General features: G+C 39.8%; 1 protein-coding gene across 1 annotated transcript in view; it reads right to left on the reverse strand.

Annotated features, from left to right (window-relative positions):
• The window catches only part of LOC126444234 (beta-glucuronidase-like), a 105,490-nt gene that overhangs the window by 51,242 nt on the left and 26,599 nt on the right, over nucleotides 1-27,649 (reverse strand). The window contains exons 2-3 of the mRNA XM_050090964.1: nucleotides 23,506-23,688; nucleotides 5,460-5,626 (exon numbers count right to left, since the gene is read on the reverse strand). Coding sequence (XP_049946921.1) covers nucleotides 5,460-5,626; nucleotides 23,506-23,688 — 350 coding nt within the window. The remainder of the gene's footprint in view (nucleotides 1-5,459; nucleotides 5,627-23,505; nucleotides 23,689-27,649) is intronic.

Genomic DNA, 27,649 nt, shown 5'->3' on the forward strand with positions numbered 1-27,649 from the left:
GATGACTGACAGCTGGGAAAGAGAGGCATCAAGCATGTGGAACAGGAATGTGACTCTGTTGATGTTGCTCTGGTGCAAGTAAGGGAAGTTGAATGCAGCACATAATGACATGGGGGAGTGGGCTGGGATGGGAAGTCATAACAGAAAAAGAGTGAGTCTGCAGGAAGGAGGGTGTAACAGCAGAATGAGTGAAGTAAGGTTCATGAGGAAAGAGTTGGATATGGATGTGGGACAAAGGCAAGTGGAGATTGAGGCTGGGAGGATTATAGGCTTGAAGAAAGTGTTGCAGGGATGATTTCCAGATATTCAGAGAATTACACAGAAGGCTACAGGCTGTTGAACAACCACTGAAGTTGAGCACGATGTGCACAGTACCATATTCACCACTGATTGGTCAACTCAACTTTTCGCCACAGTTTGGTGATTGATTTATTTATTGATCGATTGATTTATTGATCCATCTTTAAGCATTTTTCATGCAATTGATGTCGCCATTTTACATACATTATATAATTACAAAATAAGTCATACATTTTTAACATTCTGATTGAGTAAATATGTTTTATACTGCATATGTTTAGTAGTCATTAAACATAAATGTGTCATGCAAAATGACAAAAGGAGATACTGTGTGTGTAACACGATACACATGCTAAGAAAAACATTTTAACAAATATAAATGAGACAGGCTTAATACATGTTAACCATTGGGGAAAATGCATTATGTAAATAAAGCACAACAGCATGGTACAATAACATTTTCAGAGGAACTTATGTAATAGGGTGGTCATGTCATACAGCAGTTAACTATTGAGTAAAAATACATTATGTAAATAAAGCACAACCGCATGATACAATAACATTTTCAGAAGTGCTCATGTAATATGGTGGTAATGTCATATAGCAGTTTTAATAGATTAGATCATTTTTATTACATACTTTAAATTCTTCTATTGTATAGAATGCTTTTTGTCCAAGCCACCTTTTTGTAATATTTTTGAAGTCATTCAGTGATACACTGTGTGGTGTAGGTGGTAGCACGTTAAATAATTGTATCCCTGGGTATGTGTAACTGTTTTGGTTTTTTTTTCTTTTTTGCCTAGTAACTGGGATGTCCATCATCTGCCTTTGGCGTGTGTCGTGGCTATGTACAGACTCGTGCAGTTTATAGCTTTCTTGGTTTGCCTTTATGTGCACTAAGCAACTGAGAATAAACAGTGATGTAAGTGTCAGTATTTTTAACTCTTTGAAATAGTCTCTACATGATACATGGTTTCTCACGCCAGCAATACACCTAATGGCCTTTTTCTGCCAAAGAAAAATTCTTTTTGCCCCAGAGGCATTGCCCCATAAGAGCACTGCATATGTGAGGTGACTATGAGAAAAGGCGTAATAGGAATTTAGCAGTAGCTTCTCTGTCACACAAGTCCGAACGTAGTTAGCAGATAGGTGACTTGGGATAACTTTTTGCATACATAATTGGTGTGAGTTTCCCAGGTTAATTTTGGGTCCAGATGAATGCCAAGAAGCTTAACTGAGGAACTACAGTTGTCATTGTTACATAGGTTGAAAAATGTTTACTGTGAGTGGGCTGTTGGTTGTTGGTCATGCACACATAAAATGCTGTTACAAGTTGAAGCAAAGCTTGCATTTGACATAAGCACTTCCACAGATGATCCTGCCTCTGGTACATATCAATAGGATGTGCTGGGTGGACACACAGGCAGTTATCTCACCTTTCACAGGAGTATTACGCATGTGGCAAAGAGTTAGAAGTAGATATGGAATAAGGATGAATTAGACCATCTTGTAGATTAGGTGGGTGGCAGAATACTACTTTGGGAAGGGCGAGAAGGATTGGGGGTAGGATGTTCCTCATTTGCGAGCACCGTGATAAATAGTAGGAGACATACTCTAGGAAACTTAGTTGTGGAAGATATTGCATGACATAATGTGTTTGAGACTAGTAGGTGAATTATCACCCATGCTATTTGGATTCTCACCACCAACACAAGTTCTTCTGAAGAGAACATTTGGGAACTCTTCCTCAGTGTAAAGAGCATTAATGAACAACCACTGATGTATTGAGAAAAAGGAACAAATAACTGCATGCAAAACATATCAGAATTTGAGAATCACAGAATTTGGTTTCTTGCTTTCTACAGCTACATGACTACTCTGCAATACGTAATTAAGTGCCTGGCAAACGGTTTGTCTAACTACCTTCTAGCTACACCTCTACTGTTCCACTCTCACATTGCACACTGGAAGAAAAAACTTTTAAATCTTTCTGTGCAAGCTCTGATTTCTCTTATTTTGTTATGATGATCATTTCTCCCTATGTAAGTGGGCTCCAATAAAATATTTTCACACTCCAAGGAGAAAGCCTGTGATTGAAATTTCATGATAAGATCCTGCCGAAGTAAAAAACACCCTTGTTTTAATGATTGCCATCTCAGTTCATGTGTCATATCCATGGCACTCTCTACCTTATTTTCTAATAATACAAAACAAGTTGCCATTCTTTGAATTTTATCAGTATCCTACATCAATGTTATCTGATGTGGCTCCCACACTGCACAGCAATATTCTAGAAGAGGGTGGACAAGCACAGTGTATGCAGTCTCTAACATTTTCTAAGCATTCTGCCAAAAAAATCAAAGTCTTTGATTTGCTTTCCCTACAGTATTATCTATGTGATTGCTCCAGCTTAAGTTATTTGTAATTGTAATCCCTAAGTATTTAGTTGAGTTTACAGCCTTTTGTGGGATTTATCATCTAACCAAAATGTAGTGGTTCCTTTTACTACTCATGTGGATGACTTCACACTTTTCATTATTTAGACTCAATTGCCACTTTTTGCACCATACAGATATCTTCTCTAAATCATTTTTCAATTTATTTTGATCATCTGATGATTTTATGAGACAGTAAATGACAGTGTCATCTGCAAACAATCTAAGAGGCCTGCTCAGATTGTCTCCTAAATCATTTACGTATATCAGGAACAGCAGAGGGCCTGCAACACTTCCTTGGGGATGCCAGATATTACTTATGTTTAGATCAGTGATTTTCAATCAGTTGTTATGAACTGTAAGCTTTCTGACAGGAAACCAAGAATCCAGTCACACAACGCAGATGATACACCATAGGAGTGCAATTTGATTAGAAGTCACTTGTGATGAATGCTGTCAAAAGTGTTCTGGAAATCTAAAAGTATGGACTCAATTTGACATCCTCTGTTGACAGCACTACTGGAAATCGATGTTAGTGATTGGGATCTGTAATACAGCAGATTACTCCTATTTCCTTTCTTGGGTGTTGGTGTGACTTGTACAACTTTCCATTCTTTGGGTATGGATCTTTCTGCCAGTGAGTGGTTGTATGTGATTGATAAGAAAGGAGCTATAGTATCAGCATACTCTGAAAGAAACCGTACTGGTATATAATGTGGACTGGATACCTTGTCTTCTTAAGTGTTTTAAGCTGCTTGCCTACACCAAGGATAAGTACTTCTTAAGTTACTCATGTTGGCAGTTATTCTTGATTCTAATTCTGGAATATTTATTTCATCTTCTTCTGTGAAGGAATTTTGGAAAACCATGTTTAACAACTCTACTTTAATGGCACTCTCATCAATAACATCACCATTGCTATCACACAGTGAAGGTAGTAATTTAATCTTGCCACTGGTGTACTTTTCATACAACCAAAATCTCTCTGGGTTTTCCCGCAGATTTCAAGACAGAGTTTCATTGTGGAAACTATTAACAGCATCTTGCAATGAAGTTTCTGCTAAACTTCAAGCTTCAGTAAAACTTCACCAATCTTGAGGATTTTGTGTTTTAAATTTGGTAAGCTTTATTTTTGTGTTGCTTTTGCAACAGTATTCTGACCTGTTTTGTGTGCCATGGGGGATCAGTACCATCTCTTATTACTGTATTTGGTACAGAACCTCTCAATTGCCACCAATACTATTTCTCTGAATTTGAACCACATCTGGTCTATGCTTACACAGTCAGATTGGTAGGAGTGTAGAGCATCTCTTAGGCAGGTAGCAAGAAAATTTTTTTATCTGCTTTCTTAATAGATGTATTTTGTGCTTTTTTTTTTGGTGGGTTTGGTTGTTATGGTATCCAGTTTAGCTACAAGAACTTTGTAACCAATACGTGTCATAATGCTCCCTATGTGGTCAGAATTATTTGTTGCTAAGAGGTAAAGTATGTTTTTGCAATCATTTACACCTAAGGTTGACTACTGAACTAACTGTTCAAAATAATTTTCTAGGAAGGCATTCAGTTCGATTTAAGATGATGTTTTTTACCTACCACTGACTTTAAACTTGTATTTTAACCACATATCAAGGGTTGATTGAAGTCACTGTCAACTATAGTTGTAGGAATGGGGTACCTATTGGAAATGAGACTCAAGTTTTTTTTTAACTACTCAGCAACTGTGTCATCTGTGTCAGAGGCTCAAAAAAGGAACCAATTATTAGTTTATTCTGGTTGTCAAGTATAACCTCTACCCATAATAACCCACAGGAACCACCTACTTCAAATTTCAATACAAGGTAAGCTACTTTTAACAGCAGTAAACACTCCACCACCAACAGTATTTAATCCTTTCTGAATGCAGTTAGACCCTTTGTAAAAATTTTGGCTGAAATTGTTTCCAGCTTTAGCCAGCTTTCCATGCCCATAAAACTTGAGATTCAGTGCTTTCTATTAGCACTTTGAGCTCTGGTTCTTATACAGGAGAGCTACGACAGTTTACAACTGCAATACTGATTGTTACTATGTCTACCCTCATCCTGCGATTCTGAAACTGAAGCCCTTTCTTCACTTTCCCAAGACCCTCTAATCTACCCGACACACACAGCCTCCACTACCTGTGGAGCCACTGCCTGCGTGTAGTGGGTCCCTGATGTAATAAGTGGAATATGAAAACCCATCACACTATGGTGCAAGCCAAGGAATCTGCCATCTACAAAGTTGCAGAACCATTTGAGTCTCTGATTCAGACATTCCATTCCACTCTGTACTGAAGGACCACAGTCAGTTCAGTCAATAATGCTACAGATGCTGAGTTCTACCTTCATCTTGCAATCGAGATTGGCAGTTTTTACTACTTCAGTTAGCAGCCCAAAACCAAAGAGAATTTGTTGTGATACAACGTGAAACACATCATTAGTACCAACATGAGGCATCACCTGCAGTTGGCTGTACCCTGTGCTCTTCACGGCATCTGGAAGCACCCATTCCACATCTGGAATGACTCCTCCTGGTATGCACACAGAGAGCACATTGGATTCCATCCTCTCCTTTGCAGCCATATCCGTAATGGGCCCCATTAAATGCCTAATGTTGGAGTTTTCAGTAATCTCGCCCTCTGTGAATTAAATGTGATTTTTGACTGAAGATAATGTTCTATTTATTTTTACAGGCTTCTGTACTTACGTCTCCAGTGTTGTAAATGAGCCTTGTGGAATAGTTACATTATTAAGCAAATTGCTCACTGCAACTGTAACTAGATTGTTTCCTCCATAGCTAATGACAGATGTGACTTCAGATTGGAATGGTAGATGGCCAATATCATGTTCCATCACCTTGTTGCCATTCACCCACTACATGAAAAGAGAAAAATACAAATATATACTCTGACAAGTACTTAATAACTGCAAGTAAAATTTATTTCCTAGAATATATTGTACGAATGGCAGCAGATAATTCAGAGGGTGTGGAGTTAAATGGAAATATTAAGATATTAGGGTATGCAGATGATCTAAACATCATTAGCGATAGCAAAGAATCTGCAACAGCAAATGCGAATGCGTTAATCAAGGCTAGTGAAGATGTAGGTCTAAGAATAAGTGAAGACAAAACTAAATACCTGGTTACTAGTAGAATGCCAACAGCAGTAGATCAGGAAATGTTAAGAGTTGGAGACCTGCAGTTTGAAAAAGTGAACACATTTAAGTATCTAGGAGTGGACATCACTTCGAAAAATGAGATTGAATCCGAACTGAAGAAGAGATTATGAGCGGGAAATGCGTGCAACTTCTCACTGAATAGATTACTTTCATCACGGATATTGTCTAGGAATTTAAAGATTAGAATATACAAAACTATTATTCTACCAGTTATGCTGTATGGGTGTGAGACTTGGTCTCTCACTGTGCAAAATGAAAAGCCGTTTCGAGTATTTGAAAACAAAATTTTGAGGAAAATTTTCAGAGCAAAAAGGGATGACATTAGCAGAGAGTGGCGAAAACTGCATAATGAAGCGGTTCACGAACTCTATTCAAGCCCTGACATAATCAGTATTATTAAATCACGTAGGCTGCGATGGGTGGGTCACGTAGCTCGAATGGACGAGGACAGGGCAGCATGCAGAGTACTGGTAGGGCACCTACAAGGAAAACGTCCTGTGGGGAGACCGAGGCGTAGATGGGAGGACAATGTGAAGGCTGATTTAGGAACCTAGGTATTGAAGGTGAATGGAAGGAAATAGCCCGAGACAGGGACAGATGGCGAAAATATGTTGCTGCGGTAATGGACTCTCGAGTCGGGTATGACCAGTGAGTAAGTAAGTAAGTAAGTAAAATTTATTTGAAAATTTATATATTTCAGCTTTTAAATACAATGGTGGATTAGTTTAAGCACTTAGGAAGTGTCACTTACTCAAATAACAATTTCTTAGCAGTCCTAGAACATAACCAATCAATATTTAATTATAGTGACAGTTTCTTCTCAGACTTTATATGGTATCATCACATGCAAGAAAAGCTGAGCTTATGAAAAATTATATCACAAGTACTATGCACTATTAAGAGGTTATTGTTTCATTTGGATTGAATATGTGAATAAAATCATAACACATGGATCATATGTAGATTTTAGCAACTTCCTTAATGTTGAACATGTACTAGACTTTTAAAGATTTTGATTTTATTGAGAAATATAATTTGTGTGTCTAATAATATCACTAGCTAATCATTGGACTTAAGATATATCTAGATGTATGTCCTGATATTCATAATTAGAGAAATATCAGTGATTCATGATATTATACAAGGCATAGTAGTAATGTTTGCACTAAATACACCATGTTAAAATTGTGATATGTGGCATTGTGATGTGGATATGAGATACACTAGAAAACTGGATAGGGGTGGGAGTTACTGTGTGTGATGTACCTCTGCCACTGGCACAGACAACATTATTGCATGGTGTGATCCTGTTACACTGTAGTGTGATATGCAGAGTATTTTCCCATACTATGGACTGAGAAATTCTACATGGTGTTCAGAAATCTATTCTACTGCAGGACAAGTGCCAGCTGGATGTCGGTTATCGTCAATTATGCCAATGTCTGAATTTTAATCCACTGGTCCAGTGCATACCAAACACATTCATTTATGGTGAACTGGTCTCTCTATATGCATGGTGTCCTCATTTTGCTGGCACTCACCTAGCAGGCCAGCCACATGTGGCTAGGTATTATCACTGATTAGATGGAACCCAGATCTAGATGTAGTTTTCTGTGGTGCTGAAACAGATCTAAAGCTGTGCATCTACTCTGCTATTATAGTCATGTGTTTTGAAACTGTGCTGTTAGCTTTCCACCTTTTGATCTAGATCTATATTACATCCTTACTCTTCAAACTACTGTGTAACACATTGCAAAGAGTACATCTGATTTCACCATGTATTAAGGTTTCTTGCCTATTCATTTATGTATGGAGAATAAAACGAATGCCTGCTGAAGTGCCTCTGTGTGTGCTGTAATTAGCCTATCTTATCACTGCAGTCCCTGTAGGAGTCATGCCACATGTAAGAGGCAGTGGTATATTCCTTGATTTCTCATTTAATACTGGTTTTTGAAACATTGTTGGTAGGCTTTTGTGGCATGGTTGACATCTGTCTACATCTATACTCTTCAAACAACTGTGAAGGGCATGGAGAGGGTATGTCCCATTATACCAATTATTAGTACTTCTCCCCTTTCCATTCACATGCTGTAAGTAATCTAATCTCCTCCTCACAATCCCTAAGTGAGCAATACATAGAAAGTTGCAGTATGTTCCTGGAGTCATCATTTAAGCCAGTTCCTGAATCTTTATAAGTAGTCTTTCTGGGTGTAGTTTAAGTCTATCTTCAAGAGTCTGCCAACTCAGTTTCTTCAGTATTTCTGTTACACTCTCCCATGGGTAAAAAAAACTACAATCATTCATGCTGCTGTTCTCTGTAAATGTTCAACATCCCCTGTTAGTCCTATTTGATATAGGTCTCACACACTTGAAAAAAATAGCACTCTCCCACACCCAGGTATTAGCGTGAGTTTACAGATTCCAGTTATGACTCAATGATATTATATTTATAGAACATTATGTTTTCATTTTGGTAAGTGCACAGTTTTACATTTCTGGACATTTAAAGCAAGTTGACAATATTTGCACTACTCAAAAATCTTATCAAGATCTGAATTAATATTTAAGCAGCTTCTTTCAGACACTATTTCATTACAGATAACTGCATCATATACAAGAACTCTGAGATTTCTATTAACGTTGTCTGCAAGGCCATTAATATACAAGATGGACTGGAAGGGTCCCAGTACACTTCCCTGAGGCACACGTGGAGTCACTTCTACATCTGACAATGACTCTCCATCCAAAATGACATGATACAGCCTCCCTACCAAAAAATCCTCAATCCAGTCACTAATTACACTTGGTACCCCATATGATGGTACTTTTGACAATAAGCATATATATGGTACTGAGTCAAATGCTTACCAGAAATCAGACAATACTGCATCTATCTGACTGCCTTGATCCAAAGCTTTCAGTGTGTCACATGTGTAAATGTGAGTTCTTCTTTTAAATGGACATGACTTGTGCTTTCTTCCAACTATTGGGCACTGTTTTTGTTCAAGGGATCTGCGATAGACTGTACTTAAAAGATAAGGCTAATTCAGCTACAAATTCACTGTGTAATCTGACAGGAATTTCATTGTATCTTGGAGCTTTGTTCAATTTTAATGATTTCATCTGTTTCCCAACACAACTGACACTAATACTTACACTGAGGTGACCAATTCATGGGATACCTGCTAGCCTCGTATCAGACCTCCTTTTGCCCACCATAGTGCAGCAAATCAACATAGCACGAACTCAACAAGTCGCTGGAAGCCCCTGCACAAATACTGAGCCGTGCTGCCCCTATAGCCATCCATAGGCCATAACTGTGAAAGTGTTGCTGGTGTAGGATGTTGTGAATGAACTAATCTCTCTATTACATCCCATTAATGTTTGATGGAATTCATGTTGGGTGATCTGGGTAGCTAAATTGTTTGCTGAATTCCAGAATGAGATTTTCACTCTGCAGAAGAGTGTGCGCTGATATGAAACTTCCTGGCAGATTAAAACTGTGTGTCGGATCGAGATTTGAACTCGGGACCTTTGCCTTTTGTGGGCAAGTACTCTATCAACTGAGCTGCCCAAGCACCACTCATGACCCGTCTTCACACCACTTGCCTGCGAAAGGCAAAGGTCCCGAGTTCAAGTCTCAGTCCAGCACACAGTTTTAATCTGCCAGGAAGTTTCATGTTTGCTGAATTGACCAGTATGTTCCTCAAACCATGACGAACAATTCTGGACCAGTGACATGACATCATAGTTTGTGAACATGAAGTCCATGAATGGCTGCAAATGGTCTCCAAGTATCTGAACATAACAATTTCCAATCAATGATTGGAATCCAGTCCATTCCATGGAAACACACACCACACCATTGTGGAGCCACCACCAGCTTGTATAGTGCCATGTTGACAACTTGGTTCCATGGCTAGGTGGAGTCTGCATCACACTCAAACCCTGCCATCAGCTCTTACCAACTGAAATCGGGACTCATCTGACCAGCCATGGTTTTCCAGTCATCTAGGGTCCAAGCAATATTGTCACAACCCCTTCAAAGGTGCTGTAGGTGATGTTATGCTGTTAGGAAAGGCATGCATGCGGGTCATCTGCTACCATACCCATTAATGCCACATTTCACTGCACTGTCCATACAGATACATTCATTTGTGTCCCACATTGATTTCTCCAGTTATTTTATGCAGTGTTGCTTATCTGTTAGCACTGACGACTGTACACAAATGCTGCTGCTCTTAGTCATTAAGTGAAGGCTGTCGGCCACTGCATTGTCCATTTTGAGAAGTAATGCCTTAAATTTGGTATTCTCAGTACACTCTTGACACTGTGGATCTCAGAATGCTGAATTCCCTAAAGATTTCCAAAATGGAATGTCTCCTGTGTCTAGCTCCAACTACCATTCCATATTCTAAGTCTGTTAATTCCCACTGAGTGGCGATAATCACATTGGAAACCTTTTCATGTGAGTCACATGAGTAAAAATGACAGCTCCACCAATACACTGCCCTTTTATACCTTGTGTACATGTCATTACTGCCTTCTGTATATGTGCATATCAATATCCTATGACTTTTGCCATCTCACTATATTTCATCACCTTTTAAGTGGTACATGTATTAAACTGGAACAATTCTCCTGGTGTTTGTTTGTAAAGGAACATTTGCAAATGGAGTTAAGCATTTCAGGTTTTGCTTTGCTACTCTCAGTTTCAGTTCTTGTCTCATTCGTGAGTGACTGGACACTAACTTTGGTGCCACTAACAGCCTTTACATGTGAATAGAATTTCTTTGGGTTTGGTGAAAAATCATTTGACAGAACTGCTACAGTAGTCATTGAAGGCTTCATGCATTGCTCTCCCAACAGCCAGATGCATTTCTTTTAGTTTCTCTCTATGTATAGCCGTATTCTTAGTTTAAATGATTAATGGAAAATCTCATATAAGATGTGAAACAAATACTAACAAAGAGATAGAGGGGCTGGCCAGTACTTACCTCAGCTCAGTACAGCCGATAGATACACATAAAACAGAACTGAAAATTTACATTCCTAGCTTTCAGAACTTTGTTCCTTCATCAGGGAGGAGAGAGGGGAAAAAAGGGAAGAAGGGAAAGTGGATTCAGTTACTCACAACTTACTGACAACCAAGCCTCCATCCTTGCTACCCTCCCTGTTTACCTTTCCCTGTTGCTTCATAACCTGGGTTGTGAGTAACTGAATCCACTTTCCCTTCTTCCCTTTTTTCCCCTCTCTCCTCGCTGATGAAGGAACAAAGTTCCGAAAGCTAGGAATGTAAATTTTCAGTTCTGTTTTATGTGTATCTATCGGACGTATTCTTAGTTTTACACTTATTGTGCAGTAGTCTCTGTTTCTTTAGAAATTTCTTTACGGTGACTGTGTACGATGGAGAGCTGCCCCCCCCCCCCCCCCCCCCTTCAAATTGCTAACTTTGTTACTGGGGATATATGTGTCTAGTGCATGGTCAACTATTCTTTTAAACTTGAGCTGTAGTTCCTCTACATGCTCCTGTTCAGTGCTGAAAGTTTCAAGATCCTTGAAGAGTGTTGCAGTTTAGGTTTTTCAGCAATTTCATGACGCTGCCCCAAGTGTCAAACATACTTGTGACCATTTGTACTGCCTTTCTTTGTATAAAATCCTTGAATCACTCATAAGTAGGGCAGACAGTGATAACTTTTTACTGAAGACAGAAGGAAAATAATTCAGAGATCCAAATTAAGTCAGCTATCTTTTTAATCAGCATTATGTTGAGATAGTAGACAAATCCATAATTCCTAGCAAATGTATAGGAAAGAAAGCCCAAATATCATCCCCTGTCTGACTGGATGTCTTTTCATGTTCCCAGCAAATTAAACACAAATAACAATAATATTGCGTAATCTGAGTGACTAGATAATATATTTACTATGATAATTAAACGGGGTTGATGTGATCACTGACGTTTCTTGAGAATTCAGCTATGGAAGAATGAATATTCCCTGAACACCTAAAAAGAAGTAAGGTAGTGCCTGTATATAAAGGTGGAGATGGGGAAGCTCTCAAGAATAAGCGAACATGTTTTAGGAAGTGAAAATGATGACAATAGCAATGGACAACTTTGTATTTCTGCATTCTTAATGTTCTGTAGATCCCATCAAGAAGAAGAACATTCAAGTATGTGGAGTGACTCAAAGTGTACATTGATAAAATTGCAGAAACTTCATCTGTGTGCTGTATTAACAGTAAACTGTCACTATACTGCTTCATGTTAATCACACTTGTGCTGGCTAAATTTAATCTGGTAAGTTAGAAAGGAAGCTGAGAAAAGCTGCTGGAATCTCAGTTGTACTAAAAAGTTACTATAGTCCAGTTGACAAAGGTAAATGATGGGATAAATATGTGTAGATGCAAATTTTTGTACAATGGTAGAGGGGAGTGTAATGAATATCATACTAAAAATCCTGATAGGTGGTGTGTGAGTTTTTCTTGACTATCTCAAAAATTGTGACTTCTAGCAAAGCTGTTTTCCAGTACAAAATTAAACTACATTAAATTTCCTACAAATAGATCCTACTGATTTTTCCTGTAGGACTAATAGTTTCCATATTGCAGGTGATGGAAAAAATGCCGATTATTAGAAATATTGTTTTAATGGTATAAAATTAATTTATATTGTTAAATAATGTGAGTTAGGAACAAATAGTAAATGTTGTAACACATCTACCTGCAGTAAAACGGTATTAAGGGATAATTGTGTTCTGGGGGTGTAATAAGGTGGAAAGGTAGAGGTGGAGGTTAGAAGCAGGAGGTCATTGGGTTGTGATCATGTGCTCCTCTCCTTCATAGGCCTGCAAAAAGAAGAGTGAGTAGGCAGTGCCCGATTCTTTGTGCTGTACTGCATCACAAAAAGCACTGCAGGGTGTTTCACAAAGTTATAATGATCCTTCAATAGTTTGCATTATGCATCACTGTCAAAGCAGTTTGCAGAGAGGCCTAGGGGTGTCTAATTTCCACAGAGTGTGTTAATGCTCCATGGAATATTGATATGAATTATTAATAATATTAACACAAGAAATGCACATGTACAAAATCTGCTTTCCTCTCTGCACATTGTTTCACTATGCTAGAGGGAAATTGATTATTATTCATCCTGTATGGCAGCTGTAGCATTCCTCCAGGAAAGGCAACTTCACCAAATGTGAGTGCTGCTCACTTTTCAGTTTAGAGACATACTATATACTTCAGCATTTCCTATCCAGTTCTCTTATGTGAGTAGACAAAGTACTTTACTGACCTTGTATTTGTACTGTGGAACTATATTCAGTTTATTAAATGATTACTTCTTTGCAGTTGTTAAATGAGATGTTGTGGGAAAAAGCTCAACAGCTGCAGCTGTCTACCACACTGAAGAGCCTTCCACAAGTGTAACATACTGTGAATATATATTTTACAGTGTTGATTTCATTGTCTCCACTATCAATATCTGGAATAGTTTTCACAACTTGAGGGTATCAAATGCACCACCCCAACAATAGCTCTCCCAAAGACTGAGGAGTATACTGAAATGTTAGTGTTTTGTGCCTGTTTCATGTTGCATGGAGGAGATCCAGGCAGATGTTTCATTGGTGTTCCACCAATACAGCAAATCGGCAGTGCAGGTCACTAATCATGAGAGTGCTGATGGTCCACGGTGGTGAGAACATCAGATTGGCATTGTCAGCATCACCTTTGTACAATGTTAAAAATTAATGTTTGAAATGAATATATGAAACTGTATCAGTTCTATGTAACGTCTTGGGCTTGTGTGACCATTGTAAGTCATCAATGTTTGTAAAATAAACTGAATGTTAACTATACGTGGGTCAACTACATCTAATGATTAGCATAGTAATTGTAATGCTGAACTATAATGAAGTTACTGAATTTGGACTTCTTGTAAGATAATCTTTAAAAGGATCTGACTGATGCTATACTGGAAGGATGGATCTACAATAATCTGGTGGTGACTACTGCGACCAATTTTGAAGTTATTAATGGACAAGACAATTTTGTGAATTCATGCACAATTGAACACTGAAAAAGTTGTTTCCAAATTGTGAAAAGTGCCTAAATTAGGTTTGGGTACTGTTATGTCACTGAAAGGAGTAACTTTTTCTAAAGTGATGAATTCTGAACAATGATGAGAATAGTTTTGTTTGATTACTTGACTTCAGATCTGATCTTGGCTGTCATTCAAGTAACTGATATCTTCACACAGACTTCACCTTGCATACATATCTGTGAGACTTCCCAATTATCATTTTAGATTGAAGATAAGTTTGATGTTAAAGTGAATGTGGAAATTTAGAACTGTAATAATTCTTGCAATTTCTTGCCAGTTATTGATTCACATATAATATAAAGTAGTTGAAAATGATATATCTTTATGTTACACAACATAACTGTTAAAGAATATCTGTGGTTGACTAAATTTTATCAAGTTGGTGAGCTATTTGCATTAGGAAAAAAAAAACCCTTACATGCTGAAGACAATTTACTGTAAAATTAAAAGACAGCCCCTTCTAAACTAGGCAGACTAAATGGATATCATATATAAATGCAGCAGAAATGTGAATATAATTCCATCTAAATAAGATACAAAAACATCAATGAAGAAATTTTCATATGAGATGTGGTCTCGTTGGTAAATACAATCATTTATGTTACTGGAAAGAGTCTTTGAAGAAATTTAGTTAACTGTTGGTACTTCTGAAAGAAGGGGTGCAATGTTTTTTCATAACCTGAATACACTAGCTTGGGTTAGTGAAATGTTGAAGACATGGTAAGTAGTTCTACTCAGTGCAGTCTACTCTGCGAGTGCCAGCAGTTCCTGAATGGAAAGGTTTATGAAGTCTACTGGTAACACTATTAATGGGAGAGAAGTACAGTAAGTTTCTGGTCATTAATTAATTCACCACCAAGTGACTACAACATTGTTACGTGACTTTACAATATGCTGTCAATGACAGACAGGAGCAATATGCCACATTTAACAATCTGATCCCTTTCCTGCCAGTGTTACATGTGTCACTGAACAACATCACACTTACTAATTAGGCACTTCTCAACCATTCTTTATAGCAATGTATTTGACATAAAAGCTCACTTAACAACTGCAAATAAGTACTCACTTAATAAATTGAAAATAACTCCACTATAAACACAATCTCAGTGAAGTTATTTTGTCTACTTACATAGGAGAACTGGACAGGAAATATTGAGGAAATATAATCTGTCTATAAACAGAAAAGCAAGCAGTGTCATGGTGGAAGAAGTCACCTGTCCCAGAAGAAAGCTATGACTGCCATAGACGATGACTAAGAATCAATTTCCCCTGTAGCAGTGCCGAACAGTGTACACAGATTTACATAGAATCTGTCCATATGCTTATCTTGTGTTTGTATTGTTAGCAACTCACATCTGTATTAAATGTATTGTTAAAACACTCGTGAGAAACCTGTAGCTGCTTTTTGTGACATAGTGCTGTACAGAGCATTGGGAATCACCTGCTCACTCTTTATTTTACATATCTATGAAGGAGGGAAGTATGCGACCACAATTTGGTGATCTACCTTCCCTCACACTTCTAACATCTATCCCCAACTTTCCACCCTGTTACAATCCCAGACCACAGTTTACCCCCTAGTACCATTGTGCTGTATTTAAATGTGGTATACATATATAATATTTGTTCTTAACTCGCTACACTTAACAATAAATGTTAATTTTATACCATTTAAATACTGTTTTTAATAATCTGCAATTTTGCCATCACTGCAGTGCAGAAACTATTAGTCTTACAGGGAAAATGGATGGGACCTGTTTTTGTAGGAAATTTAATGTAGTTTAATTTTGTACTAAGAATTCATTTTGCTAGAAGCTACAGTTTTTGAGACAGTCAAGAAAAACACAAAAAAGTGACATTTGCACACACAGTTCCATGCTCACAACCCACTGGTCAGAATTTTTAGTATGTTGTTTGTGACACTCCCACCTACTCCTGTACAAAAGTTTGTGAGTACATCAATATTTTTCCCCAGATGACATTTTTTGATCTTTGCTGACTGGGCTATTATGACAAGAGTCATGGGATACCTCCTAATATCATGTTGGACCTCCTTTCGTCTGGCATAGTGCAGAAAATTGACGTGCTATGGACTCAACAAGTCATTGGAAATACCTTGCAGAAATATTGAGCCTTGCTGCCTCTATAGCCATCCATAATTGCAAAAGTCTTGCCAGTGCAGAATTTTGTGCACAGACTGATCTCTCAGTCATGTCCCATAAATATTCGATGAGATTCCTGTCAGATGATCAGGGTGACCAAATCATTCACTTGAATTGTCCAGAATGTTCTTCAATTCAGTTGTGAACAATTGAGACTTGATGACTTGGTACATTGTCATCCATAAAAATTCCTTGTTGACAACTTGGGTCCATGACTTCATTGGGTCTGAGACACACTTGAACCCTACCATCAGCTCTTATTGACTGAAATTGGGACTCATCTAACCAGGCTATGGTTTTCCAGTCATCTAGGGTTTGACCGATATGGTCACGAGCTCAGAAGAGGTGCTGGAGGCAATGTTGTTTTGTCAGCAAGAGCCCTCACATTGATCGCCTGCTGCAATAGCCCATTAATACCAAATTTTGCCACACTGTCCTAATGAATAAGCTCGTCATACATCCCATATTGATTTCTGCATTTATTTCAGAGTGTTGCTTGTCTATCAGCACTGCCAGCTCTATTCAAGCACTGCTGCTCTCTGCCCTTAAGTGAAGACTGTCAGCCTCTGCATTGTCTGTGGTGAGAGGTAATGCCTGAAATTTGGTAGTCTTGGCACAATCTTTACACTGTGGATCTCAGAAAACTGAATTCTGTAAGATGTCTGAAACTGAATGTCCCATGTGTCTAGCTCCTACTACCATACCACATTTAGAGTCTGTTAATTCCTGTCATGTGGTTATAATTACATTGGACACATTTTGATTTGAATCACCTGAGTACAAATAACAGTTCCATCAAGGCCCTGTCATTTTATACCTCGTGTACACAATACTACTGCCAGCTGTGTGAGTGCGTATTACTGTCCCATGACTTTTGTCACCTCAGTGTTTGTTCCATTGCTTTGATGGCTTAGTACTTAGTGAATTACATTGCTTAGGGCATCCATTTCATTTTTATTAGTAATTGGGAATTTTAAAAAAATTAGAAAAAGACCTGGGACAATTCAGGAAAGAAACACGACATAAATTTTATTCCCAAAATGTAATGGACATAGACCCCTCCCCCATGAACCATGGGCCTCGCTATGGTGATGTGGCTTGCATACCTCAGTGATACAGACAGCCATACCATGGGTACAACCATAACATAGTGGTATCTGTTGAGAGGCGAGACAAATGTGTGATTCCTCAAGAGGGGCTGCAGCCTTTTCAATAATTGCAATCTATATAATTGACTGATCTGGCCTTGTAACATCTACCAAAATGGCCTAGCTGTACTTGTACTGAAAGCAAGGTGAAATTAAAACCGTAATTTTTCACAAGGGCATGAATCACTACTGTATGTTTAAACGCTGATGGTATCCTCTTTGGTAAAAGGCAAAATACTGATATGCATTCTTTACAAAAGCATGGAAAAACTGGCAGAAGCTGACTGTGGGGAAGACTGCATTGGGTCTGTGAGAAATGTATGAACATGTGAGGAAATACTGACTATACAACTTATTTTAGAAGATGGGTTAAGAAAAATAAAACCTACATTCATAGGATTTGTAGACTTAGAGAAAGCTTTTGACAATGTTGACTGGAATACTCTCTTTGAAATTGTGAAGTTAGCAGAGTTAAAATACAGGGAGCGAAAGGCTATTTACAGGTTGTACAGAAAGCAGACAGCAATTGTAAGAGTGGAGGGGCATGAAAGGGAAGAACTGGTTGAGAATGGAGAGAGACAGGATTGTAGCATATCCCCACTGTTATTCAATCTATACCTTGAGCAACCAATAAAGGAAACCAAAGAAAAATTTGGTGCAAGAATTAAATTTCAGAGAGAAGAAATAAAAGCTTTGAGGTTTGCCAATGCAATGTAATTTTGTCAGAGACAGCAGATAACTAGGAAGAGGAATTGAATGGAATAGACAGCATCTTCAAAGGAATGAAGTTAAAATGGGTGATGGTGAGGAAATTAGATTAGGAAATGAGGCACTGAAAGTAGCAGATGAGTTTGCTATTTGGGCAGTAAAATAACTGATGATGGCCGAGATACAAAGGACATAAAATAAAGTATTTCTGAAAAACCTAGAAGACATTAGAGGCTTTTGAAGGATGGTGCTACAGAAGAATGCCGAAGGTCAAATCGCTGGACCATGTAACTAATGAGGAGGTACTGAACAGAGTTGGGAGGGAAGATATCTGTGGCACAACTTGAGTAAAAAAAGGGATTGTTTGATGGGACACGTTCTGTGACATCACTGTATCACTAATTTAGTATCGGAGGAAAGTGTGGTGGCTAAAATGATACAGGGAGACCAAGGGATGAATACGGTAGTTATTCGGAGATGAAGATGCTTGCACAGGATAGAGTAGCATGGAGAGCTGTTGGAAATTAGTCACTGGACTGAAGACCGCAACAAAAGCAACAATGGACATGGATGTTTACCTTACTACCATGCACTCAGGTGATCACAAATGACTTTTAACATTTATTCTACTGTACTGTTGATGTACTTTCCACTTTTATGTATTTTATCACCAAGTGTGTTTTCCTTTTGACAGTTTGTAATAGAAGTGAGCTTATGATAACTCAGTCAAGTGTGTTTTGACAATCAGCAAGGCCTTGACTGTTTCAACTTCCATTCTGGTGTTTCTTTTTTTTCATCTTAATCACAAGTAGTTCAGAAAGTAAAACACACATAATTCTACAGTTTCTCTGTTACCACTGATAAAAGGAAGTTTCCTTTTTTATATTTTTGTTAAAATTACATTTTTTATTTGTCATGATATGACAGTGACTACACAGATTTAAAATTGTTCCACGTCCACAATAATATCTTCAGGCTGCTTACAAGAATGGAAATGGAAATTCTCGCTATCTAAACCAACCAAATGCAATTTAACATGAATCGTTACTACCAACAGTGCAAAACATTAGCAGTCACTAAACAAAGATTATAGAGCAAGTTGTACGAGTGGTACATGCTAATGTATATAGACTATTAAGGGAAAAGTGCACCACCAAGAAATTATCTGAATGGGATGGAAACTGGTAGATGTGATGTACATGTACAGACACACAGATTATTAGAATTTCAGAAAATAGGTACGTTTTGCTCAAGAGAAAGAGCGTCACAAATTGAGCAATCAGTAATGTGTTGGTCCATCTCTGGCCCATATGCAAGCAACTATTGAGCTGGGCATTGATTGATAGTGTAGTTTGATGTCCTCATGAGGGATATCATGCCAAATGTTGTCAGATTGGAGTGCTAGATTGTCAACATTCCAATCTGCCAGGAGGATCCTGTCCATAATGCACCAAACGTTCCCAATTTGAATGAGATCCGATGATCTTGCAGGCCAAGATAGCGTATGGAAAGCTTGAAGACAAGCAGTAGAAAGTTTTGCCGAATGTGGGCAGGTGTCATATTGCTGAAATATAAGCCCAGGATGACTTGTCATGAAAGGCAACTAAATGGGACACAGAAAATCGTTGAAGTACCACTGTGCTGTAAGGATGCTGCAGATGGCAACCAAAGGGGTCCAGCCATGGAAAGAAATAGCACCCTAGACCATAACTCCTGGTTTTTGGGCCATATGATAGGCGACAGTCATGTTGGTATCCCACCGCCGTCTGGGGCACCTCCAGACATGTCTTCACTGGTCATCAGAGACTCATCACTGAAGACAATTCTACTCCAGTCAACAAGATTCCAGGCCAACCAAATCCTACCTTGGTCAGCAAGGTCACCAGATCTCTTCCCAGTTGAGAATGATTGGAGTATGGGCTGGGCCTACCAACCATCCCGCGATTTTGACAATCTAACGTACCAGTTGGACAGAATTTGGCACGATATCCCTCAGGAGGACGTCAAAAAACTCTGTCAAGCAATACCCAACTGAATAATTGTGTGCACGTGGGCCAGAGGTGTATCAACACGTTGAATTATGTGCATGTGGGCCAGAGATGGACTAATGCGTTATTGGCTCTGGTCCAAATGGCTCTGAGCACTATGAGACTTAACTTCTGAGGTCATCAGTCCCCTAGATCTTAGAACTACTTAAACCTAACTAACCTAAGGACATCACACACATCCATGCCCGAGGCAGGATTCGAACCTGTGACCGTAGCGGTCGCGCGGTTCCAGACTGAAGCGCCTAGAACCGCTCGGCCACACCGGCCGGCTAATGCATTATTGCTTGCTCAATTTGTGAAGCTCTTTCTCGTGGGTAAAACTTAGGTATTTTTCTGAAATTGTAATGATTTGGGTGTCTGTACATGTGTATCACATGTACCGATTTCCATTCAATGCGGATAATTTTTTCATGATGTCTCGCTTACTTTTTTGTCGTAGAGTGTATTTACACAGTAAATTGCTAGCGTAAAGTACTTTACCAGCCAGAATCACAGAAAAACGGGACATTTGAGAGTCTCCAAAAAATTTTCGGAGCGGCGGGACATTTTGGAGAAAAACGGGACCATCATGGAAAAACTGGACTAGTGGACATCCTAATGTTGCTGTACATACTGGGTTCTATTAACAATGCGACTCATCACACATCTTTACAACAAACATTACTTCTTGCCATGTAGTTAACAAAAATTCCATTCCTTGAATCTAGATATTGTAGATAATTTGTAGGGGAATTGGTTGGCTAGTGAGATAAGTTTTTAATTTTTTGAGCTCGTGAAGAATCCCAGTTCATTGTTTTATGTTAGGTAAACACTAGACAAGAAGGCAAAATCTACATGAAAATTAAATTCGTGTGTTGTATTGTGATTATGTACATCATAGTTTAGCAGGAACTGGTTTTTACTATCAGCAGTAAAAGCCATTAAAGAGTAAATGTATATGGAGCGAGTGCAAGAATTCAAAATCCTTAAAAAGGATTTTGCAAGACATATGGTACTTTACTCAATAACTTACCCACTAGTTCCGCTGACTAAACACTTTATTTACTTCAGGTGCATTGCCCCAGAAAGAAACTCTGTAAGACAACAATGAGTGAAAATGTGCAAATTAATTTGGTCAACACAGCTTCTCCACTGTAGGCCTACGTCGCACATGCAAGTATTTCCCACTTCATGCTAATACCCGTCTCGTCTGACGTGCATGATGCTCTGTGAATGAGCTGCAGAAGTAGAAGAAGTAGAGACAAAGTTGAAATTCTGAACCCGAATGATGTTACCCCAGCTTGTGAGTGTTCCCAGATCTGTGGATTTGGAATCCATGTACTATAGCTTCTCCTAAGAAATTTGAAGGCCAGCTTTGACGGTGATCTCATAAAACTTTTCTAGGGTCTATCAGGCTCCAGTGGTAATTATTGCTAGGTCATGGACAAATCCAAGACGTTTGATGCTAACTGTTTTAGTCTTGTTCCCATATTTATATTCCAAGTATTTCGTTCTGCCATATTTTGATGCTCTTATTTAGCGCCATATTGAAAATGAATGGAGATAACTAGTCATGTTGCCTTATGTCAGTTTTTCTATCATAAGATGTAGAGGTTTCGCCCATGAAATTTACAATTAAGGTTGTATTTGTTGACGTCTGTTTGATTAAGCTAGTTATATTGTTATTGTATTAATCAGAGCGGTGCCAGGCGGCTGGGTTCTAGGCGCTTCAGTCCGGAACCGCGCTGCTGCTACGGTCGCAGGTTCGAATCCTGCCTGGGGCATGGATGTATTTGATGTCCTTATGTTAGTTAGGTTTAAGTAGTTATACGCCCAGGGGACTGATGACCTCAGATGTTAAGTGCCATAATGCTTAGAGCCATTTGAACCAAGAGCGGTGCCATCAGCAGAATTACAGGATCTTTACATTTACAAAAGTGGTGACTGTGTGAATCTCGTGGTGGTGCCGCACTATCATTATGAGATTGCAATTCTGTTCTGCTCAAGATTTGCATTCTTGGAAACCCGCTCAGTATTCACCCATCTTCCATTCCATCTGTTACTGTAATCTGGTAAGGGGGCATGATGGAATACTTTGCAGGTGATTGGCAGAGCAGAAATGCCTCGTTAATTTTTTGGATTTGTCCTGTCTCCTTGTGAGTGAACGCAGTTTTTGAATCTCTCATATACTCACAATGATGGCTTGTAGTCTGTTAAGAGGAGTTTGTCTCCGATGTTGAGTAATTCATCAGTTACCGTCTTCCTGGCGCTTTGCTGCTTTTGAGACGTAACATTTTGATAAAGTGTCTCACCATGACAGTAAAAATAAAACTTTGTTTGAGGAAAATCTGTCCAACTTTAGTTTTTATGTAGCAGATTCACAGTTGCATGTTTCCTGTAAAATAGACCTAACGATTCAACATATGAGAATTAGAATTTGTGAATGAATCGAGCGTTCCATCTGGACGACGGAATCAAATATCTGGGGGGAGGGGGGGGGGTAATATAGTTAGCTAGGTCTTCCCTAAAAGTCCTGTAGAAATTCCGTGTGTTCTGTTTGAAGTCATTATCAATTTCGTCCAATCTGTTGAAGTGGGACGCGCGCCTAACTCCTCTGTGTTCTATGGATGTCTTCTTCTGCATTTCTAAGAAGTTTCACCAGTTCTCTGGACTTTGGTGGCCATTCCAATGTTTCCAGACTCTGAAGCAGAATTCCAGTGTTCTATCACGTTCTGAATTACACCACTTGTGTTTACATTCCCATGGAGGGACGTTGAGTTTGTCTGCTGAGTCTTTGAATGGCTTCATGAAATGCAACCGTTTTTTTTTTTTTTTTTTTTTTTTTTTTTTTTTACAACTGAATTACATGAACGTTTCACAGTGGTGTAACGTGTTTCGACCAGGCAGTTGTCAGCTTCCGACAGTCAACAGATAATACAAACATTTATTGTATAATCTATGAAACTGTGCCAAGTAAATAAAAATGGTTCAAATGGCTCTGAGCACTATGGGACTTAACATCTGAGGTCATCAGTCCCCTAGAACTTAGAACTACTTGAACCTAACTAACCTAAGGACATCGCACACATCCTTGCCCGGGGCACGATTCGAGCCTGCGACCGTAGCGGTCGCGTGGTTCCAGACTGAAGCGCCGGCCGGCGCCAGGTAAATACCTACGTAACGATAAAAAAAGAGGAAAATCATACCTAAAGAAGCTTACTCAAGAATATACTTTCTATCCTCCCACAATAAAATTGTGGAGGGATTGTTTTTGAACGAGGAAACTGAGTCGTCTTGTACGTTGTTTCCCTCTTGTGAAATTCAGTTACTCCACTTCCCACATAGAGAGATGACAGTTCTTCGATAGGCTCCACTAAAGCTGTGTCTGTGAAACTAGTACATGAAATGTCTGCGAGCTACGCACCACTTCAGCGGCATAGGTTGCACTGCCGAAGCGCAGCCACACGCGGGTGTTGGGCGACTGCCAGGAGCGCGGCACGAAGAAGCGCCGGTCGTACCAGACCAGCCCCACGTGGTCGCGCACCTCCTTCAGCTGAGTCACGTCGTTGTAGCTGGCCGGTATCGGCATCGCCAGCACCTCTCCTACCTGCAGACATTCAAAATTGGTCAGCTACACCGACAGTACTGAGCAAGAAGTTTAAAATGGCAGCTGTAATACTGCCGAAGTTATTATTGGGGGTATCACACTGCACTCAGGACTACACTCCTTGCAATTATAACAGTATACTTTTCAATTTTTTCTCAGAATTGAGCGAAAAGAATGTTGCAGATCATGCTAATTAAAGGCTTTGAAAGGCTGTTGTTACTTGACTGGATTTAACATTGTCCATAAAGATTCGAACAATGCAAAATATTGTATGGTGTCTACAATTACTTAAATGACGGAAACAGTAGAAGAAGAAAGGTACAATATGATGCCAAGGTATAGCCTACATGTTCCAAAAAGCTTGCCGTCAAGCTTCAGGTCTCTGATCGGTCTATGGAGTGGTGAGTATGTGATGTGCAGTGGCATGGTTATCAGCACTCTTGCTGAATAAGAAAATATTACTCCAGAATGAAATCTTCACTCTGCAGTGGAGTGTGCGCAGATGTCAAACTTCCTGGTAGATTAAAACTGTGTGCCTGACCCAGACTCGAACTCAGGACCATTGCTTGGGTAGCTCAGTGGCAGATCACTTGCTTGTGTAAGGCCTAAGTCCCGAGATCGAGTCTCAGTCCCACACACAGTTTTACTCTATCTGGAAACATCTCCAGGCTGTGGCTAAGTCACATCTCTGCAATATTCTTTCCTCTAGGAGTGCTAGTCCAACAAGTTTCGCTGGAGAGCTTTTGTGAAGTTTGGAAGTTAGGAGACGAAAGCTGTGAAGACGGGTTGTAAATCGTACTTGGGTTGCTCGGTGTAGAACACTTTCCTGCAAAAGGCGAAGTCCCGAGTTCAAGTTTTGGTTCGGCACACAGTTTTATTTTGCCATGAAGATTCAAGAGTAAATGCATTTAGGGAAACAAAGCAGAGCAGTCTCATTCTGTGATGGTGTTACATGGGCACATACCAGCTGCTTTTTAGAGGATATCTGACAGCACCAAAGATTAGGACGTTGAAGAAGTCCCTATCCCCAGGACAGATTTGTTGAGAGAGACAATCCTCGCAGCCTCCAGCAATGCCAACATTGCTTCTTCGACTGTAGAGTTGTTAGATGTTGGCATTGATTAAAAGCAATCCCGTCTGTCACTGTGGAGCTAACATTGACGGCAGAGTGCTGTTTTGAGTTACGAAGACAAATTAAATGAATATGGTACTACGAGAATGGAAAATAACAAAACTGTATGTTTTTGGGGGGAACGAATAAATAAGTTTTTTCCAGTATACCTTCACAAATGAACGAGTCCACTATTAAAATGGATGAAATTAAAACGATCAATTGCATTATACTCAGATTAATAGTTATTAGCAAAGGCAGATTTCACCTGCAGGGCACAGAGCAACCATTGTAATTACTGTACATATAAACCGTCTCAGGTTGCGTATTATTTGATTTGTTTGACTAATAGGTCCCATCAGAAGCGAGCACAAGCATTTTTTAAAATGTTTACTTTTTACTGTCTAGCCGCACCAACAGTAGAGACTTCTAGCTTGTGGGTGTTACTAAATATCGAATTGACATACACGAGCAGAGAATAGTCCCTGTCAGAGCACATAAAAAGCAAATATGTTTCTCTCTAAATGACTGTGACAGAAAAGCGCGGAATCAGCTGGCTCAATCTTCATTCTGAATTCCTCACCAAAGGTTTTGGCATGCGAACGCAATCACGCTCTTTTAATACAGAACATTCTAAATCGTTTTACACGGTCTCTCTTTGTAGTTAAGCATTAAAATTCAGCATCTCACTGTCACTGTCTGTGTATGTCGCTCCCACTGTCTACTATTTCTCCCGTTAATTTACAGTATGTCCTACTGCTACTGTCTCCTCTCTCGCTTAAGCTGTCTTCTTTCGCCTTTCTTTCCTTCCCACTGCCACAGTCTCCACCACACGTAAGCAACTCAAAAATTCTGGTGGTCCAACTTACTTTCCCCCTATACCCACATGTTTAAAATTTCGGTCCAAAATGCGTCCTTCCCTATATCTACTGTTCAACTTCACTGGCCTTCGAGTGTCTGAACCCCCACGCCTATGAATAGTCTCCACTCACCTGTATTTTTCATTTCCACTGTCTCCCTCTGTTTTGCTTACACGATTGCTATCTTCGTCCATCTCTCTTCTTCTTTCACTGCCACTATCTCTCACTGACCGTCACTATCACCTCTCTTTGCTCCCACTGTCATTGCCTTCATTCATCTCTCTTTCTCTTTCACTGCCACTTTCTATCTCTCAGCGTCTCTGTCTTCTCGCTCCCACAAGCATTGTCTCCTCTCTCGTCCCCTGACACTGTCTCTCTGCTACTCTTTTTCAGCACAAAAGAGCACAAATACAGTCCTGCTCATAAATTAAGGACAACTGCAGAATGTGGTGCCACACAACGTGATACTACACGAAACTGGCGCTAATAGCATAGGCACATAGGGAACACACACGACACAGATCTGTAAGTCCACGGTATTGGTGGTAAGTTGAGACAACCGTCCCGAAACACATGTGCTACAAAACGCAACTGTTTCCTGCGCATGTACTCCGACATCAATATGGGATATTATCACCACGCACACATACACAGGCCGCACAACGGGTTGGTATACTCTGGGTCAGGTGGTCGAGCAGCTGCTGGGATATAGTCTCCCATTCTTTCACCAGTGCATGTCGGAGCTCCTGAAGTGTCCTAGGGGTTTGAAGACGTGCAGCGATACATCGACCGAGAGAATCGCAGACGTTATCGAAGGGGTTTAGGTCTGAAGAACAGGCAGGCCACTCCATTCACCTTATATCTTCTGTTTCAAGATACTCCTCCACGATGGCAGCTCGGTGGGCCGTGCATTATCATCCATCAGGTGGAAGGTGGGACCCACTGCACCCCTGAAAAAGCGGACATGCTGGTGAAAAATGACGTCCCGATACACCTGACCTGTTACAGTTCCTCTGTAAAAGACATCCAGGGGTGTACGTGCACCAGTCATAATCCCACCCCACACCATCAAACTACGACCTCCATACAGGCCCCTTTCAACGGCATTAAGGGGTTGGTATCTGGTTCCTAGTTCACGCCAGATGAAAACCGGCGAGAATCACTGTTCAGACTATAGCTGGACTCGTCCGTGAACATAACCTGGGACCACTGTTCCAATGACCATGTACTGTGTTCTTAACACAAGGCTTTACGGACTCTCCTGTGACCAGGGGTCAGTGGAATGCACCTTGCAGGTCTCTGGGCGAATAAATCATGTCTGTTCAGTCGTCTGTAGACTGTGTGTCTGGAGACAACTGTTCCAGTGGTTGCGGTAATGTCCCGAGCGAAGCTACCTGCAGTACTCCGTGGCCGTCTGCGGGCACTGATGGTGATCTTGTACACTGTGGACGTCGCGTACTGTAGGGCCTGGACACGTTTCCTGTCTGCTGGAATCGTTGCCATAATCTTGAGATCACACTCTGTGGCACACGGAGGGCCCGTGCTACGACCTACTGTGTCTGACCAGCCTCCAGTCGCCCAAGTATTCTAACCCTCATAACGTCATCAATATGTGTTCTTTGAACCATTTTCAACACACAGTCACCATTAGCACGTCTGAAAACGTCTGCACACTTACTCGATGCACCGTACTCTGACATGCATCAACACACCAATGCGTATGTGAACTGCTGCCAGCGTCACCGTGCGACGACCGCGGGTCAAATGCACCGCATGGTCATACCCCGAGGTGATTTAAACCCGCAAACCGCCAACCAGAACGTTTTTTCATCATGTATCAGCGTTATCCTTAATTTATGAGCATGAGCGTATGTTCGCATGCCAAAATTTTTGGTGAGGAAGGCAGGTGAGAACTGAAGCAGCTGGTTCCCCACTTCTCTGTCTTAGTCGTTTAAAGAGAAACATATTTGCCTTTTTATGCTCTAAAAGA

This window comes from Schistocerca serialis, chromosome 1, assembly GCF_023864345.2.
Source record: "Schistocerca serialis cubense isolate TAMUIC-IGC-003099 chromosome 1, iqSchSeri2.2, whole genome shotgun sequence".
Taxonomy (NCBI): domain Eukaryota; kingdom Metazoa; phylum Arthropoda; class Insecta; order Orthoptera; family Acrididae; genus Schistocerca; species Schistocerca serialis.